At 44.4% G+C, this 20,000-nt stretch overlaps 1 protein-coding gene across 1 annotated transcript; it reads right to left on the bottom strand.

Annotated features, from left to right (window-relative positions):
- Positions 1–11,794: 11,794 nt before the first annotated feature.
- Positions 11,795–19,627, bottom strand: LOC128705672 (actin, clone 403). The gene is made up of 3 exons (XM_070081313.1): positions 19,510–19,627; positions 13,233–13,368; positions 11,795–12,925 (listed from the first exon to the last, which is right to left on the bottom strand). The coding sequence occupies exons 2-3, from the start codon at positions 13,356–13,358 to the stop codon at positions 11,921–11,923; spliced, it is 1,131 nt and encodes a 376-aa protein (XP_069937414.1). The 5' UTR covers positions 13,359–13,368; positions 19,510–19,627; the 3' UTR covers positions 11,795–11,920.
- Positions 19,628–20,000: the final 373 nt, after the last annotated feature.

Below are 20,000 nucleotides of genomic sequence, written 5' to 3'. Positions count from 1 at the left end.
TAAAAATGGGAACTATGGCTATAGTTTACTTAATAACATAAAAGGGCTAGAATACAACATATCCTGATGGAAATTTACACAATATAACAATTGACCTATGAGACTTATTACCAGGGGGAAGGGTAGATGTTATCAGTAACACGGACTAGTACTCACTCTTAATTCACTGACCAGCTGACCCCAGATTCCCAATGCGTGGTCCACTACACACGCGGCTGTCCAGAGCTCTCGCTCCCCGGACCTGTCACCAACAACCTCTTTGCTCCGCTGTTCCCTGGGCTTATATCGTAGTCAAAGTACCCCCTCCCCAATGGGGTATGTACCACGTGTTACGACCTGACGCCGAGGTCTGACGCCGTTAAGAACAAAAGACCTCAGACGTGGGCGTGACTACCCGACATTTGCTAAGGCAGGTGTGACCATATAATTAGGTCTCCCTAGAGACCTCACAAGCCCATCTGAACTGCATCACATACTAACCTACCTCTGGGTTACTAAGACACACCTTGGTTACTAACACACCCCTGGGTTAAGAAGACACACCTGGGTTACTAAGCCACCCTGGGTTACTAAGACACGCCTGGGTTAATAAGCCACTCTGGGTTACTAAGGCACACCTGGGTTACTAACCTACCTCTGGGTTACTAAGACACACCTGGGTTACTAAGCCACCCTGGGTTACTAAAACACACCTGGTTACTAAGCCACCCTGGGTTACTAAGATACACCTAGGTTACTAAGCCACCCTGGGTTAAGACACCTGGAATACTAAGCCACCCTGGGTTACTAAGACACACCTGAGTTACTAAGCCACCCTGGGTTACTAAGCCACCCTGGATTATTGAGACACACCTGGGTTAGTAACACACCCCTGGGTTATAAAGCCACCCTGGGTTACTAAGCCACCCTGGGTTATTAAGACACACCTGGGATAGTAATACACCCCTAGGTTACTAAGCTACCCTGGGTTATTAAGACACACCTGGGTTAGTAACACACCCCTGGGTTACTAAGCCACCCTGGGTTACTAAGCCACCCTGGGTTATTAAGACACACCTGGGTTAGTAACACACCAATTGGTTACTAAGCCACCCTGGGTTACTAAACCACCCTGGGTTATTAAGACACACCTGGGTTAGTAACACACCCCTGGGTTACTAAGCCACCCTGGGTTACTAAGACACACCTGAGTTACTAAGCCACCCTGGGTTACTAAGCCACCCTGGGTTATTAAGACACACCTGGGTTACTAAGCCACCCTGCCTTACTAAGCCACCCTGGGTTATTAAGACACTTGGGTTAGTAACACACCCCTGGGTTATTAAGCGACCCTGGGTTATTAAGACACACCTGGGTTAGTAACACACCCCTGGGTTACTAAGCCACCCTGGGTTACTAAGCCACCCTGGGTTATTAAGACACACCTGGGTTAGTAACACACCCCTGGGTTACTAAGCCACCCTGGGTTATTAAGACACACCTGGGTTAGTAACACAATCCTGGGTTACTAAGCCACCCTGGGTTATTAAGACACACCTGGGTTAGTAATACACCCCTGGGCTACTAAGCCACCCTGGGTTATTAAGACACACCTGGGTTAGTAACACACCCCTGGGTTATTAAGCCACCCTAGGTTACTAAGCCACCCTGGGTTATTAAGACACACCAGAGCTACTAAGCCACCCTGGGTTACTAAGCCACCCTGGGTTATTAAGACACACCTGGGTTAGTAACGCACCCCTGGGTTACTAAGCCACCCTGGGTTAGTAATACACCCCTGGGTTACTAAGCCACAGTGGGTTACTAAGCCATCCTGGGTTATTAAGACACACCTGGGTTAGTAACACACCCCTGGGTTACTAAGCCACCCTGGGTTAGTAACACACCCCTGGGTTACTAAGTCACCCTGGGTTATTAAGACACACCTGGGTTAGTAACACACCCCTGGGTTACTAAGCCACCCCGGGTTACTAAGCCACACTGGGTTATTAAGACACACCCCTGAGTTACAAAGCCACCCTGGGTTACTAAGCCACCCTGGGTTAAGACACACCTGGGTTAGTAACGCACCCCTGGGTTACTAAGCCACCCTGGGTTACTAAGCCACCCTGGGTTAGTAATACACCCCTGGGTTACCAAGCCACAGTGGGTTACTAAGCCATCCTGGGTTATTAAGACACACCTGGGTTAGTAACACACCCCTGGGTTACTAAGCCACCCTGGGTTAGTAACACACCCCTGGGTTACTAAGTCACCCTGGGTTATTAAGACACACCTGGGTTAGTAACACACCCCTGGGTTACTAAGCCACCCTGGGTTACTAAGCCACCCTGGGTTATTAAGACACACCCCTGCGTTACAAAGCCACCCTGGGTTACTAAGCCACCCTGGATTATTAAGACACACCTGGATTAGTAACACACCCCTGGGTTACTAAGCCACCCTGGGTTATTAGACACACCTGGGTTAGTACACATCCCTGGGTTACTAAGCCACCCTGGGTTATTAAGACACATCTGGGTTAGTAACACACCCCTGGGTTACTAAGCCACCCTGTGTTATTAAGACACACCTGGGCTAGTAACATACCCCTGGGTTACTAAGCCACACAGGGTTATTAAGACACACCTGGGTTAGTAACACACCCCTGGGTTACTAAGCCACCCTGGGTTACTAAATCACCCTGGGTTATTAAGACACACCTGGGTTAGGAACACCCCTGAGTTACTAAGCCACCCTGGGTTACTAAGCCACCCTGGGTTAAGACACACCTGGGTTAGTAACACACCCCTGGATTACTAAGCCACCTTGGGTTACTAAGCCACACTGGGCAATTAAACACACCTGGGTTAGTAATACACCCCTGGGCTACTAAGCCACCCTGGGTTATTAAGACACACCTGGTTTAGTAACACACCCCTGGGTTATTAAGCCACCCTAGGTTACTAAGCCACCCTGGGTTATTAAGACACACCAGAGCTACTAAGCCACCCTGGGTTACTAAGCCACCCTGGGTTATTAAGACACACCTGGGTTAGTAACGCACCCCTGGGTTACTAAGCCACCCTGGGTTAGTAATACACCCCTGGGTTACTAAGCCACAGTGGGTTACTAAGCCACCCTGGGTTATTAAGACACACCTGGGTTAGTAACACACCCCTGGGTTACTAAGCCACCCTGGGTTAGTAACACACCCCTGGGTTACTAAGTCACCCTGGGTTATTAAGACACACCTGGGTTAGTAACACACCCCTGGGTTACTAAGCCACCCCGGGTTACTAAGCCACACTGGGTTATTAAGACACACCCCTGAGTTACAAAGCCACCCTGGGTTACTAAGCCACCCTGGGTTAAGACACACCTGGGTTAGTAACGCACCCCTGGGTTACTAAGCCACCCTGGGTTACTAAGCCACCCTGGGTTAGTAATACACCCCTGGGTTACCAAGCCACAGTGGGTTACTAAGCCATCCTGGCTTATTAAGACACACCTGGGTTAGTAACACACCCCTGGGTTACTAAGCCACCCTGGGTTAGTAACACACCCCTGGGTTACTAAGTCACCCTGGGTTATTAAGACACACCTGGGTTAGTAACACACCCCTGGGTTACTAAGCCACCCTGGGTTACTAAGCCACCCTGGGTTATTAAGACACACCCCTGAGTTACAAAGCCACCCTGGGTTACTAAGCCACCCTGGATTATTAAGACACACCTGGATTAGTAACACACCCCTGGGTTACTAAGCCACCCTGGGTTATTAGACACACCTGGGTTAGTAACACATCCCTGGGTTACTAAGCCACCCTGGGTTCTTAAGACACATCTGGGTTAGCAACACACCCTGGGTTACTAAGCCACCCTGTGTTATTAAGACACACCTGGGCTAGTAACATACCCCTGGGTTACTAAGCCACACTGGGTTATTAAAACACACCTGGGTTAGTAACACACCCCTGGGTTACTAAGCCACCCTGGGTTACTAAGTCACCCTGGGTTATTAAGACACCTGGGTTAGGAACATCCCTGAGTTACTAAGCCACCCTGGGTTAAGACACACCTGGGTTAGTAACACACCCCTGGATTACTAAGCCACCTTGGGTTACTAAGCCACCCTGGGCAATTAAACACACCTGGGTTAGTAACACACTCCTGGGTTACTAAGCCACCCTGGATTACTAAGCCGCTCTGGGTTACTAAGGCACCCTGGGTTATTAAAAACACCTGGGTTAGTAACACACTCCTGGGTTACTAAGCCACCCTGGGTTACTTATCCACCCTTGGTTACTAAGCCACCCTGGATTACTAAGCCACCCTGGGTTACTAAGCCACCCTGGGTTATTAAGACACACCTGGGTTAGTAACACACCCATGGGTTACTAAGCCACCCTGGGTTACTAAGCCACCCTGGGTTACTTATCCACCCTGGGTTACTAAGCTACCCTGGATTATTAAGCCACCCTGGGTTACTAAGCCACCCTGGGTTGTTAAGACACACCTGGGTTAGTAACACACCCATGGGTTACTAAGCCACCCTGGGTTACTAAGCCACCCTGGGTTATTAAACACACCTGGGTTAGTAACACACTCCTGGGTTACTAAGCCACCCTGGGTTACTTATCCACCCTGGGTTACTAAGTCACCATCGATTACTAAGCCACCCTGGGTTACTAAGCCACCCTGGGTTATTAAGCCACCCTGGGTTACTTATCCACTTTGGGTTACTAAGCCACCCTGGATTACTAAGCCACCCTGGGTTACTAAGCCACCCTGGGTTATTAAGACACACCTGGGTTAGTAACACACCCATGGGTTACTAAGCCACCCTGGGTTACTAAGCCACCCTGGGTTACTAACTCACCCTGGGTTACTAAGCCACCCTGGGTTATTAAGACACACCTGGGTTAGTAACACACCCCTGGGTTACTAAGCCACCCTGGGTTATTAAGACACACCTGGGTTAGTAACACACCCATGGGTTAAATTGGCGATCGTGTTATTATAATGGTGTTAGTGAGGGTATTATAATGGTGTTAGTGAGGGTATTTTAAGGGTGTTAGTGAGGGTATTATAATGGTGTTAGTGAGAGTATTATAATGGTGTTAGTGAGGGTATTATAATGGTGTTAGTGAGGGTATTATAATGGTGTTAGTGAGGGTATTTTAAGGGTGTTAGTGAGGGTATTATAATGGTGTTAGTGAGGGTATTTTAAGGGTGTTAGTGAGGGTATTATAATGGTGCTAGTGAGGGTATTTTAAGGGTGTTAGTGAGGGTATTATAATGGTGTTAGTGAGGGTATTTTAATGGTGTTAGTGAGGGTATTATAATGGTGTTAGTGAGAGTATTATAATGGGGTTAGTGAGGGTATTATAATGGTGTTAGTGAGGGTATCATAATGGTGTTAGTAAGGGTATTATAATGGTGTTTGTGAGGGTATTATAATGGTATTAGTGAGGGTATTGTAATGGTGCTAGTGAGGGTATTATAATGGTGTTAGTGAGGGTATCATAGTGATGTTAGTGAGGATATTATAATGGTGTTAGTGACTGTATTATAATGGTGTTAGTGAGGGTATCATAATGGTGTTAGTGACTGTATTATAATGGTGTTAGTGAGGGTATCATAATGGTGTTAGTGAGGGTATTATAATGGTGTTAGTGAGAGTATTAGAATGGTGTTAACGATGGTATTATAATGGTGTTAGTGAGGGTATTATAATGGTGTTAGTGATGGTATTATAATGGTGTTAGTGAGGGTATTATAATGGTGTTAGTGAGGGTATTATAATGGTGTTAGTGAAGGTATTATAATGGTATTAGAGAGGGTATTATAATGGTATTAGTGAGGGTATTATAATGGTGTTAGTGAGGGTATTATAATGGTGTTAGTGAGGGTATTATAATGGTGTTAGTGAAGGTATTATAATGGTGTTAGAGAGGGTATTATAATGGTATTAGTGAGGGTATTACAATGGTGTTACCTGGAGTTTACCTGGAGAGAGTTCCGGGGGTCAACGCCCCCGCGGCCCGGTCTGTGACCAGGCCTCATGGTGGATCAGGGCCTGATCAACCAGGCTGTTACTGCTGGCTGCACGCAATCCAACGTACGAGCCACAGCCCGGCTGGTCAGGTACCGACTTTAGGTGCTTGTCCAGTGCCTGCTTGAAGACAGCCAGGGGTCTATTGGTAATCCCCCTTATGTATGCTGGGAGGCAGTTGAACAGTCTTGGGCCCCTGACACTTATTGTGTTGTCTCTTAACGTGCTAGTGACACCCCTGCTTTTCATTGGGGGGATGTTGCATCGTCTGCCGAGTCTTTTGCTTTCGTAGTGAGTGATTTTCGTGTGCAAGTTCGGTACTAGTCCCTCTAGGATTTTCCAGGTGTATATAATCATGTATCTCTCCCGCCTGCGTTCCAGGGAGTACAGGTTCAGGAACTTCAAGCGCTCCCAGTAATTGAGGTGTTTTATCTCCGTTATGCGCGCCGTGAAGGTTCTCTGTACATTTTCTAGGTCAGCAATTTCACCTGCCTTGAAAGGTGCTGTTAGTGTGCAGCAATATTCCAGCCTAGATAGAACAAGCGACCTGAAGAGTGTCATCATGGGCTTGGCATCCCTAGTTTTGAAGGTTCTCATTATCCATCCTGTCATTTTTCTAGCAGATGCGATTGATACAATGTTATGGTCCTTGAAGGTGAGATCCTCCGACATGATCACTCCCAGGTCTTTGACGTTGGTTTTTCGCTCTATTTTGTGGCCAGAATTTGTTTTGTACTCTGATGAAGTTTTAATTTCCTCATGTTTACCATATCGGAGTAATTGAAATTTCTCATCGTTGAACTTCATATTGTTTTCTGCAGCCCATTGAAAGATTTGGTTGATGTCCGCCTGGAGCCTTGCAGTGTCTGCAATGGAAGACACTGTCATGCAGATTCGGGTGTCATCTGCAAAGGAAGACACGGTGCTGTGGCTGACATCCTTGTCTATGTCAGATATGAGGATGAGAAACAAGATGGGAGCGAGTACTGTGCCTTGTGGAACAGAGCTTTTCACCGTAGCCGCCTCAGACTTTACTCTGTTGACTACTACTCTTTGTGTTCTGTTTGTGAGGAAATTATAGATCCATCTACCAACTTTTCCTGTTATTCCTTTAGCACGCATTTTGTGCGCTATTACGCCATGGTCACACTTGTCGAAGGCTTTTGCAAAGTCTGTGTATATTACATCTGCATTCTTTTTGTCTTCTAGTGCATCTAGGACCTTGTCGTAGTGATCCAGTAGTTGGGACAGACAGGAGCGACCTGCTCTAAACCCATGTTGCCCTGGGTTGTGTAATTGATGGGTATCTAGATGGGTGGCGATCTTGCTTCTTAGGACCCTTTCAAATGTATTTTTGATACGGGATGTTAGTGCTATCGGTCTGTAGTTCTTTGCTATTGCTTTACTGCCCCCTTTGTGGAGTGGGGCTGTCTGTTGTTTTTAGTAACTGTGGGACGACCCCCGTGTCCATGCTCCCTCTCCATAGCATGTTAAAAGCACGTGATAGGGGCTTCTTGCAGTTCTTGATGAACACGGAGTTCCATGAGTCTGGCCCTGGGGTAGAGTGCATGGGCATGTTATTTATTGCCTGTTTGAAGTCATTTGGCGTCAGGATAACATCAGTAAAGGGAGCGCCTGTCTCTTTCTATTTTGCATCTACTCCTCCTTTTTCTTGAAGGAATATGCCTTGAGCATACATCGAGTGCCACCGAGTTAATCTGTTCTAGGCATAAGTTGGGGTCTTTGTTGCTTAGTCTATCTTCCCAGCTTATGTCATTTAGGACTTGGTTTACTTGGTCCCACTTTATGTTCTTGCTATTGAAGTTGAATTTGGTGAAGGCTCCCTCGTGACTAATCTCATTTTGTCGGTCTGGGGCTCTGCCCATACATGTCTGAACCTCGATTATGTTGTGATCTGAGTATATTGTTTTTGATATGGTGACATTTCGTATCAGATCATCATTGTTAGTGAAGATGAGGTCCAGTGTATTCTCAAGTCTAGTAGGCTCTATTATTTGCTGGTTTAAGTTGAATTTTGTGCAGAGATTTAAAAGCTCGTGTGTGTGTAGGTTTTCGTCAGAACTGCCTCCTGGTGTTATCTCTGCAACAACATTATTTGCTATATTCCTCCATTTTAGGTATAAACGCTGAGAGTTTACTTTAATCTATATTTTATGGATTAAAGGGTCTTTTAATGACTCTCGTGTAGTAGATAGACTTTAAACCCCCATTAAAGAAAATCGATTCACAAAAACAGCGAGTATATACCTCTGACTGACGACTGATTTCAGGTGGGCAGAATACCTCAGTCATTAAGTTAATTAGTTCAAGGGGCTTTAATTAAGTCTATCGACTACAAGAAGGACATAAATTTAGGCTACACGTCCCCTGTTCACCACCAAGCAAGACTAATGTAATCTACGAAACAAGCACTAAAGTTAGCTCTCAGGGTATATACACTGAGAATCATACACCTCACGGTGTATATACACTGAGAGGTATGCACCTAACTACGTATATATCTCTGGTCCGAGGTGTTGTTCATCTCTCACAAGCGTCCAGGAAAGCACTGACACTAACCCAGGTCCACAACTGGTCACCTACACCTGCCCAACCCACAGGCTTGTTTAGCTCACAAAACCAACTCTAAAACCCACATATACAGTCTTAAAGATAATGTAATAGGCTACACTTCGGTGACTTACCACAAAGAACTTATTAAAGCAATAGTTGCATGTGTAAATTTAATAGTAAATCACTTTGTTTGCCTAGGTAATTTACACATGTTCCTATTTATGATAATTTGTGTAAGTGGATTTATTTGTAGCTGTACCTAAATAAACATATTAAACAACCACACCAACACTCGTTGACATAGTTATGTGACGTAAACATAGTTATGTGACGTAAACATACAACTACAAGAGACAGTAAATGCATGATAAACAGTGGTAATAATAGTACCAATAATAATTCTACTAATATTCTCTAGTTGGAAAATCATTTTGGGGGTCGTCAAGTTCACTATATAATGGTGTCATCATCCTGCAAGGCTGTCTAGTGGGAGATGTGTCTCTCAGAGTATGATGAGACATACACACCTCCTGGTGTATATAGAACAAGAACTTCATTAAGGTATCTCTCGTTGTATACACCGCGAGGTGTGTATGTATGTGTATGTATGTGTATGTATGTATGTATGTATATATATATATATATATATATATATATATATATATATATATATATATATATATATATATATATATATATATATATATATATATACCATGAGAAGTGTATTGCTCAGTTTATACACACTCAGAGGTGAGTCTCTCATTGAATATATATACACCGAGAGGTACTCACCTATTTGTACTCACCTATTTGTGGTTGCAGGGGTCGAGTCTTAGCTCCTGGCCCCGCCTCTTCACCGGTTGCTACTGGGCCCTCTCTCTCCCCGCTCCATGAGCTTTATCAAACCTCGTCTTAAAACTGTGTATGGTTCCTGCCTCCACTACGTCATTTTCTAGGCTATTCCACTGCGCTCAGTGTTTGTACACTGACAACTTTAGTCCACACTTTAGTATTCTTGACTGGTGGTAAATAAATGACACACAACACAGAACCAACAGCAGCAATATAGAACCAACAGCAACAACACAGAATCAACAACAACAACAACAACAACACAGAGCCAACAACAACACAGAACCAACAACAACAACAACAACATAGAACGAGCAGCAGCAACACAGAACCAACAACAGCATAGAACCAACAACAACATAGAATCAACAACAACAACAACACAGAACCAGCAACAACAACACAGAACCAACAACAACACAGATCCAACAACAACAACAACAGAGAACCAACAACACAGAACCAACACAGAACCAACAACAGCAACAGAGAACCAACAACACAGAAACAACAGCAACAGAGAACCAACAACACAGAGCCAAGAACAGCAACAGAGAACCAACAACACAGAAACAACAGCAACAGAGAACCAACAACACAGAGCCAAGAACAGCAACAGAGAGCCAACAACACAGAGCAAACAACAGCAACAGAGAACCAACAACACAGAACCAACAACAGCAACAGAGAACCAACAACAGCAACAGAGAACCAACAACACAGAACCAACAACAGCAACAGAGAACCAACAACACAGAACCAACAACAGCAACAGAGAACCAACAACACAGAACCAACAACAGCAACAGAGAACCAACAACACAGAACCAACAACAGCAACAGAGAACCAACAACACAGAACCAACAACAGCAACAGAGAACCAACAACATAGAACCAACAACAGCAACAGAGAGCCAACAACACAGAGCAAACAACAGCAACAGAGAACCAACAACACAGAACCAACAACAGCAACAGAGAACCAACAACACAGAACCAACAACAGCAACAGAGAACCAACAACAGAGAACCAACAACAGCAACAGAGAACCAACAACACAGAACCAACAACAGCAACAGAGAACCAACAACACAGAACCAACAACAGCAACAGAGAACCAACAACACAGAACCAACAACAGCAACAGAGAACCAACAACACAGAACCAACAACAACAACACAGAACCAACAACACAGAACCAACAACAGCAACAGAGAACCAACAACACAGAACCAACAACAGCAACAGAGAACCAACAACACAGAACCAACAACAGCAACAGAGAACCAACAACACAGAACCAACAACAGCAACAGAGAACCAACAACACAGAACCAACAACAGCAACAGAGAACCAACAACACAGAACCAACAACAGCAACAGAGAACCAACAACACAGAACCAACAACAACAACACAGAACCAACAACAACAACACAGAACCAACAACAACAAGAACTCCACAAAAATACAGCCCCGAGTTAGATGTCTCAGAATATTCTTTATTTAAAATTATAGACGTATGATTACTATTATATAATTTACTAACTACAATGTAATTATATTGACAGGGAAGCGCTAAACCTGGCCGCGGGGGCGTTTATCCCCGATACCCTCTCCAGGTATACTCCAGGTTATCCCGTAGGTATCACACTGCTCCCGGAGGCTGAGAAATGTTATTTCTTTTAAATTCGTTAGTGGAACAACAAACCTTATCCACAAGTTGTTTGAAGTTATAGGCAATTGTTCTTCTTCTTATTATTATTATTTTCAAAGAAACCGCTAAATGCCCATGCGTCACGCAACTGCAGATCACAAGATACTGCGAATTTTGTCGAAAGGGCAAATCTCCCGTGTATTTAGGCCAAAATATGGGTTGGTGGGTTCTCAGACGAGCACTCACGTTTCGCTACCATGGCCACGTGACCTAGTGTTGTTGGTCGCTTTAATGAGTGAATCATATTGCGTTATTACAGTTATAGGAGGGGGAGCGCAAAACCCGTAGGTGGGTCTTACATTATTTTTATTATAATCATAACTAAGCACTAAACCCATAAGAGTTATACAGCGCTGCAGGAGGTCTTACAGCTCCTGGGGAAATGAAAGGCATTCAAGGAATAGGAACGCTGGTTCAGTTCCGTAGATCAAAAATCTCTCACCAGCATCAAGGAACCTTGAGGTGTATTCCTGCATCAGTATATTTCTTCTACTACAGCATATATATATATATATATATATATATATATATATATATATATATATTATATAATGATAATGCACAGGATGTAATACGAGTCGTTCTTAGTGGTACAGTTAAATGAATAACTTACAAAAATCATTTATTTAAATAAGCATTCTTATAATTAAATTATTAATTTATAGAAAAAATCTTGGTAGCAGTACGCACATTATACAATGATATCTACATATTAAAGCTGTATTTTGGGTTGACTTAGAAACACTTCCTGTGGACAATAGAGGGGCCAGATTCATCATATTCTTGCTTGCTGATCCACATCTGTTGGAAGGTGGAGAGGGATGCCAAGATAGAACCTCCAATCCATACTGAATACTTGCGCTCTGGGGGTGCAATGATCTTAATCTTCATGGTGGATGGTGCCAGGGCAGTAATTTCCTTCTGCATCCTGTCAGCAATACCTGGGTACATTGTGGTACCACCAGACAAGACAGTGTTGGCGTACAAATCCTTACGGATATCTACGTCACACTTCATGATAGAATTGTAGGTAGTCTCGTGGATACCACAAGATTCCATGCCCAAGAAGGAAGGTTGGAAGAGGGCTTCAGGGCAACGGAACCTTTCGTTGCCAATGGTAATAACCTGACCGTCAGGAAGCTCGTAGGATTTTTCTAGGGAAGAGGATGATGCGGCTGTTGTCATTTCCTGCTCGAAATCTAGAGCAACATAGCAAAGCTTTTCCTTAATGTCACGAACGATTTCTCGTTCAGCAGTGGTAGTGAAGGTGTAGCCACGTTCAGTTAAGATCTTCATAAGGTAGTCGGTAAGGTCACGTCCGGCCAAGTCGAGACGCAAGATAGCATGGGGAAGGGCATATCCCTCGTAGATAGGAACAGTATGTGACACGCCATCACCAGAGTCCAAGACAATGCCGGTGGTACGACCAGAGGCATACAGGGACAGCACAGCCTGGATAGCTACGTACATGGCGGGGGTGTTGAAGGTTTCAAACATAATTTGTGTCATCTTTTCACGGTTAGCTTTGGGGTTGAGGGGAGCTTCAGTAAGCAGGACTGGGTGCTCTTCCGGTGCCACACGCAGTTCGTTGTAGAATGTGTGATGCCAGATCTTCTCCATGTCGTCCCAGTTAGTGACGATACCGTGTTCAATGGGGTATTTTAGTGTAAGAATACCTCTCTTGCTCTGTGCTTCGTCACCTACGTAAGAGTCCTTCTGGCCCATACCCACCATCACACCCTACGACAAGAAATTATAAAAACATTAGTGGTAATAATGAAGAACTAAGAACTTAACTATAATCTCTAGCATAACTGAAATATCCAGATACACAATAAAAATTAATCACTGGAACAAAATACACCACATGGAGAAAATTGAAATATAAGAATAGTACTGTATATTTCACGCATCATGAACACCGTATTGAAGAGAACATCACTGTTAGGCTGAAACTCAGTACACACACATCTACTCCAATATTTTCCCCAAGTGGGTTCGTATATTTCATCTACCATCGTGTACACTGTTTGTGGCAGTTACTCACCTGATGGCGGGGTCTTCCAACGATGGACGGGAAGACAGCTCGGGGGGCGTCGTCCCCAGCGAACCCTGACTTGCACATGCCTGAACCATTGTCCACAACCAGGGCAGCAACCTCGTCGTCACACATTTTGAATGAACTACAAAACAAAAAATATATATATATATATATAAATATAAATACATTACATGTATTTTTATATTTATACAAATATTATCTCTCAGGCCACAGTAGGATTCGAACCTGCACACTGAATCAAAGTACACAGTACTGAGCTGAGTGGCTTAGGTAATGCGTAATTTCATAGAGTGTGCAGCTTCGACTCTTACAGTGGACAGAGATAATGTTTGTAAATAATTTCACACGTTTATATATATATATATATATATATATATATATATATATATATATATATATATATATATATATATATATATATATATATATATATATATATATATATATATATATATAACAATGTAAGTGCATGAAAAAATACAATAAAATTGGAAATAGGAAACATGAAAGTTAGGTTAAATGTTTGAAGATGATGGAAAGAAAAAATGGAACATTGTAAGAGGAACTATAAAATGGTAACCCAAAAAATCCAGGTAGGAAGGTTATAATCACAGGGTAATAACAAAGCCAGGTAGTAAAGTTATAACCACAGGGTTACAACAAAGCCAGGTAGGAAGACTCTCAAAATCGTAATGACACGATTGCAAACAAACCATACCACGGGTGGGGTTAGAACCCGCGATCAGAGAGTCACAAAACTCCAGATCGTCGCGTTAGCCACTGGACCAGTGGCTATCTCGACGGTCTGGAGTTTTGTGTCTCTGATCGTGGGTTCTAACCTCACCCGTGGTATGGTTTGTTTCCAGGTAGGAAGGTTATAACCACAGGGTAACAACAAAGCCAGGTAGTAAGGTTATAACCACAGGGTAACAACAAAGCCAGGTAGTAAGGTTATAACCACAGGGTAACAACAAAGCCAGGTAGTAAGGTTATAACCACAGGGTAACAACAAAGCCAGGTAGTAAGGTTATAACCACAGGGTAACAACAAAGCCAGGTAGTAAGGTTATAACCACAGGGTAACAACAAAGCCAGGTAGTAAGGTTATAACCACAGGGTAACAACAAAGCCAGGTAGTAAGGTTATAACCACAGGGTACCAACAAAGCCAGGTAGTAAGGTTATAACCACAGGGTAACAACAAAGCCAGGTAGTAAGGTTATAACCACAGGGTAACAACAAAGCCAGATAGTAAGGTTATAACCACAGGGTAACAACAAAGCCAGGTAGTAAGGTTATAACCACAGGGTAACAACAAAGCCAGGTAGTAAGGTTATAACCACAGGGTAACAACAAAGCCAGATAGTAAGGTTATAACCACAGGGTAACAACAAAGCCAGATAGTAAGGTTATAACCACAGGGTAACAACAAAGCCAGGTAGTAAGGTTATAACTACAGTGGTTCTCCCCTGAGATGCCACACATAACAGACTACCACACAGGTGGACACATACAGCAGCATGTGTGAAGTGAACTACCTGGATATCTCTCAACACCCTGGGTATCGAACCAGGGTTCCTTCGTTTGCGTACCCAACGTTCAGTGTGGGGCTAAAATGCTGAGTGTGCCACCCACTGGAAGTGTGCCACCCACTAATAACAACAACAACAAAAAAGGCACAATACCGTGACTGGAACGATACACAAATAACCCGCACATAAAAGAGAGAAGCTTACGACGACGTTTCGTTCCGACTTGGACCATTTACAAAGTCACTTTGTGACTTTGTAAATGGTCCAAGTCGGACCGAAACGTCATCGTAAGCTTCTCTCTTTTATGTGCGGGTTATTTGTGTATAATGCCACCCACTGGAAGTGTGCCGCCCACTAGAAGTGTGCCACCCACTGGAAGTGTGCCACCCACTAGAAATGTGCCACCCACTGGAAGTGTACAACCCACTGGAAGTGTGCCACCCACTGGAAGTGTACAACCCACAGGAAGTGTGCCACCCACTGGAAGTGTACAACCCACAGGAAGTGTGGCACCCACTGGAAGTGTACAACCCACTGGAAGTGTGCCACCCACTAAAAGTGTGCCACCCACTGGAAGTGTGCCACCCACATGAAATATGTCACCCACTAGAAGTGTGTCACCCACTGGAAGTGTGCCACCCACTAGAAGTGTGCCACCCACTAGAAGTGTGCCACCTACTAGAAGTGTGCCACCCACTGGAAGTGTGCCACCCACTGGAAGTGTACAACCCACAGGAAGTGTGCCACCCACTGAAAGTGTGCCACCCACTGGAAGTGTGCCACCCACTAGAAGTATACCACCCACTGGAAGTGTACACCCCCTCAGGAAGTGTGCCACCCACTGGAAGTATGCCACCCACTGGAAGTGTGCCACCCACTAGAAGTGTACCACCCACTGGAAATGTGCTAACCACTAGAAGTGTGCCACCCACTAGAAGTGTACCACCCACTATCACCACTCACAGGAAGTGTACCACCCACTACCACTACTCACAGGAAGTGTACCACCCACTGGAAATGTGCCACCCACTAGAAGTGTGCCACCCACTAGAAGTGTACCACCCACTATCACCATTCACAGGAAGTGTACCACCCACTATCACCACTCGCAGGAAATGTACCACCCACTATCACCACTCACAGGAAGTGTACCACCCACTGTCACCACTCACAGGAAGTGTACTACCCACTGTCACCACTCACAGGAAGTGTACTACCCACTGTCACCACTCACAGGAAGTGTACTACCCACTGTCACCACTCACAGGAAGTGTACCACCCACTGTCACCACTCACAGGAAGTGTACCACCCACTGTCACCACTCACAGGAAGTGTACTACCCACCACTCACAGGAAGTCTATGTCACTCACAGGAAGTGTACTACCCACTGTCACCACTCACAGGAAGTGTACTACCCACTGTCACCACTCACAGGAAGTGTACTACCCACTGTCACCACTCACAGGAAGTGTACTACCCACTGTCACCACTCACAGGAAGTGTACTACCCACTGTCACCACTCACAGGAAGTGTACTACCCACTGTCACCACTCACAGGAAGTGTACTACCCACTGTCACCACTCACAGGAAGTGTACTACCCACTGTCAACACTCACAGGAAGTGTACTACCCACTGTCACCACTCACAGGAAGTGTACTACCCACTGTCACCACTCACAGGAAGTGTACTACCCACTGTCACCACTCACAGGAAGTGTACTACCCACTGTCACCACTCACAGGAAGTGTACTACCCACTGTCACCACTCACAGGAAGTGTACTACCCACTGTCACCACTCACAGGAAGTGTACTACCCACTGTCACCACTCACAGGAAGTGTACTACCCACTGTCACCACTCACAGGAAGTGTACTACCCACTGTCACCACTCACAGGAAGTGTACTACCCACTGTCACCACTCACAGGAAGTGTACTACCCACTGTCACCACTCACAGGAAGTGTACTACCCACTGTCACCACTCACAGGAAGTGTACTACCCACTGTCACCACTCACAGGAAGTGTACTACCCACTGTCACCACTCACAGGAAGTGTACTACCCACTGTCACCACTCACAGGAAGTGTACTACCCACTGTCACCACTCACAGGAAGTGTACTACCCACTGTCACCACTCACAGGAAGTGTACTACCCTCTACACTAAACACTACCACCCGTGGCTTGGTAGGCAACGGTCTCGCTTCACACACTGAGTGTCCGTGGTTCGATCTCCGGCCCGGTAGTAATGTTGGGCATGTTTCCTTACACCTGCTGTCCCCGTTCACCTAGCAAGCAAGTAGGTACCTGGGTGTTAGTCGACTGGTATGGGTGGCATCCTGGGGGCGAAGATTGAGGACCACAATGGAAATAAAACAGTCCCGATGACGCACTGACTTGGGTTATCCTGGGTGGCTGACCCTCGGGGGTTAAAAACTCGAACACTATCTTATTTTATCACACTAAACACTACCACCCACTACAATAAACACTACCACCCATTACAATAAACACTACCACCCATTACAATAAACACTACCACCCACTACAATAAACACTACCACCCATTACAATAAACACTACCACCCACTACAATAAACACTACCACCCATTACAATAAACACTACCACCCACTACAATAAACACTACCACCCATTACAATAAACACTACCACCCACTACAATAAACACTACCACCCATTACAATAAACACTACCACCCACTACAATAAACACTACCACCCATTACAATAAACACTACCACCCACTACAATAAACACTACCACCCACTACAATAAACACTACCACCCATTACAATAAACACTACCACCCACTACAATAAACACTACCACCCACTACAATGAACATTACCACCCACTACAATAAACACTACCACCCACTACAATAAACACTACCACCCATTACAATAAACACCACCCACTACAATAAACACTACCACCCACTACAATAAACACTACCACCCATTACAATAAACACCACCCACTACAATAAACACTACCACCCATTACAATAAACACTACCACCCACTACAATAAACACTACCACCCATTACAATAAACACTACCACCCACTACAATAAACACTACCACCCACTACAATAAACACTACCACCCATTACAATAAACACTACCACCCACTACAATAAACACTACCACCCACTACAATGAACATTACCACCCACTACAATAAACACTACCACCCACTACAATAAACACTACCACCCATTACAATAAACACCACCCACTACAATAAACACTACCACCCACTACAATAAACACTACCACCCATTACAATAAACACCACCCACTACAATAAACACTACCACCCACTACAATAAACATTACCACCCATTACAATAAACACCACCCACTACAATAAACACTACCACCCACTACAATAAACACTACCACCCACTACAATAAACACTACCACCCACAACAATAAACACTACCACCCACTACAATAAACACTACCACCCACTACAATAAACACTACCACCCACAACAATAAACACTACCACCCACTACAATAAACACTACCACCCACTACAATAAACACTACCACCCACTACAATAAACACTACCACCCACAACAATAAACACTACCACGCACTACAATAAACACTACCACCCACTACAATAAACACTACCACCCACAACAATAAACACTACCACCCACTACAATAAACACTACCACCCACTACAATAAACACTACCACCCACTACAATAAACACTACCACCCACTACAATAAACACTACCACCCACTACAATAAACACTACCACCCATTACAATAAACACTACCACCCACTACAATAAACACTACCACCCACAACAATAAACACTACCACCCACTACAATAAACACTACCACCCACTACAATAAACATTACCACCCACTACAATAAACATTACCACCCACTACAATAAACACTACCACCCATTACAATAAACATTACCACCCACTACAATAAACACTACCACCCACTACAATAAACACTACCACCCACTACAATAAACACTACCACTATCAGTATGTCTTCTACACCGTCATATACCAGTTCTGTGTCTAATGTTCAAATTAAACCTACATCAATATAACTAGATAAATCTATGTCTATAAATAGTGTCAATATATATATATATATATATATATATATATATATATATATATATATATATATATATATATATATATATATATATATATATATATATATATATATATATATATGCGTTGGGTGGGTGTTGCATAGGGAGCACCTACGACCCACTCCCAAGTACCTAGTTACTGCCAGGTGACTAGGGGCAGCAGGTGTCTGCAGACTGATCTACAAGTCCTATTTCACCCGGGAATCGAACCCAGGTTGTATTGGTTGTGAGAGGAACACTCCACCAGTTACTCCTCAGTTACAGATTGACAACGGTGAAGGTGCCGAGAGGGAGAGAGAGAGAGAGAGAGAGAGAGAGAGAGAGAGAGAGAGAGAGAGAGAGAGAGAGAGAGAGAGAGAGAGAGAGAGAGAGAGAGAGAGAGCAGTCACAGCTGATCTACAAATGCACATCTTTCTCGTAACACTAAAACACTGAATGTATGAAAACGGTCGCCGCCACGTCCAGGACTCGAGGTACTCCAGGGGAAGCTGAGTCCAGACGGCGGGGTTGTACTCGCAAGAGCAGCAGGGGGCGTCACCAAGAGGTCAGATATTTACCGTCAGTGAGTATTCACAAGATGAGAGTGAAACCTTCTTGTGCCGCCAGTCAGCCACCAACTGACCTCCTCCACCAGTGCTGCGCCTTATATACCCAGCCACACTAATGACAGTACATGGGAGTACATGGGAGTACATGACGGTACATGGGAATACATGAGAGTACATAAGCGTACATGAGAGTACATGGGATTACATGAGAGTACATGGGAGTACATGAGAGTACATGGGAGTACATGAGAGTACATATGAGTACATAGAGTACATGAGAGTACATGGGAGTACATGAGAGTACATATGAGTACATAGAGTACATGAGAGTACATGGGAGTACATGAGAGTACATGAGAGTACATAGAGTACATGAGAGTACATAAGAGTACATGGGAGTACATGAGAGTACATGAGAGTACATGAGAGTACATGGGAGTACATGGGAGTACATGAGAGTACATGAGAGTACATGAGAGTACATGAGAGTACATGAGAGT

Source organism: Cherax quadricarinatus, unplaced genomic scaffold, assembly GCF_038502225.1.
Source record: "Cherax quadricarinatus isolate ZL_2023a unplaced genomic scaffold, ASM3850222v1 Contig2296, whole genome shotgun sequence".
Classification (NCBI taxonomy): domain Eukaryota; kingdom Metazoa; phylum Arthropoda; class Malacostraca; order Decapoda; family Parastacidae; genus Cherax; species Cherax quadricarinatus.
This window is presented reverse-complemented; position numbering and strand designations above follow the sequence as displayed.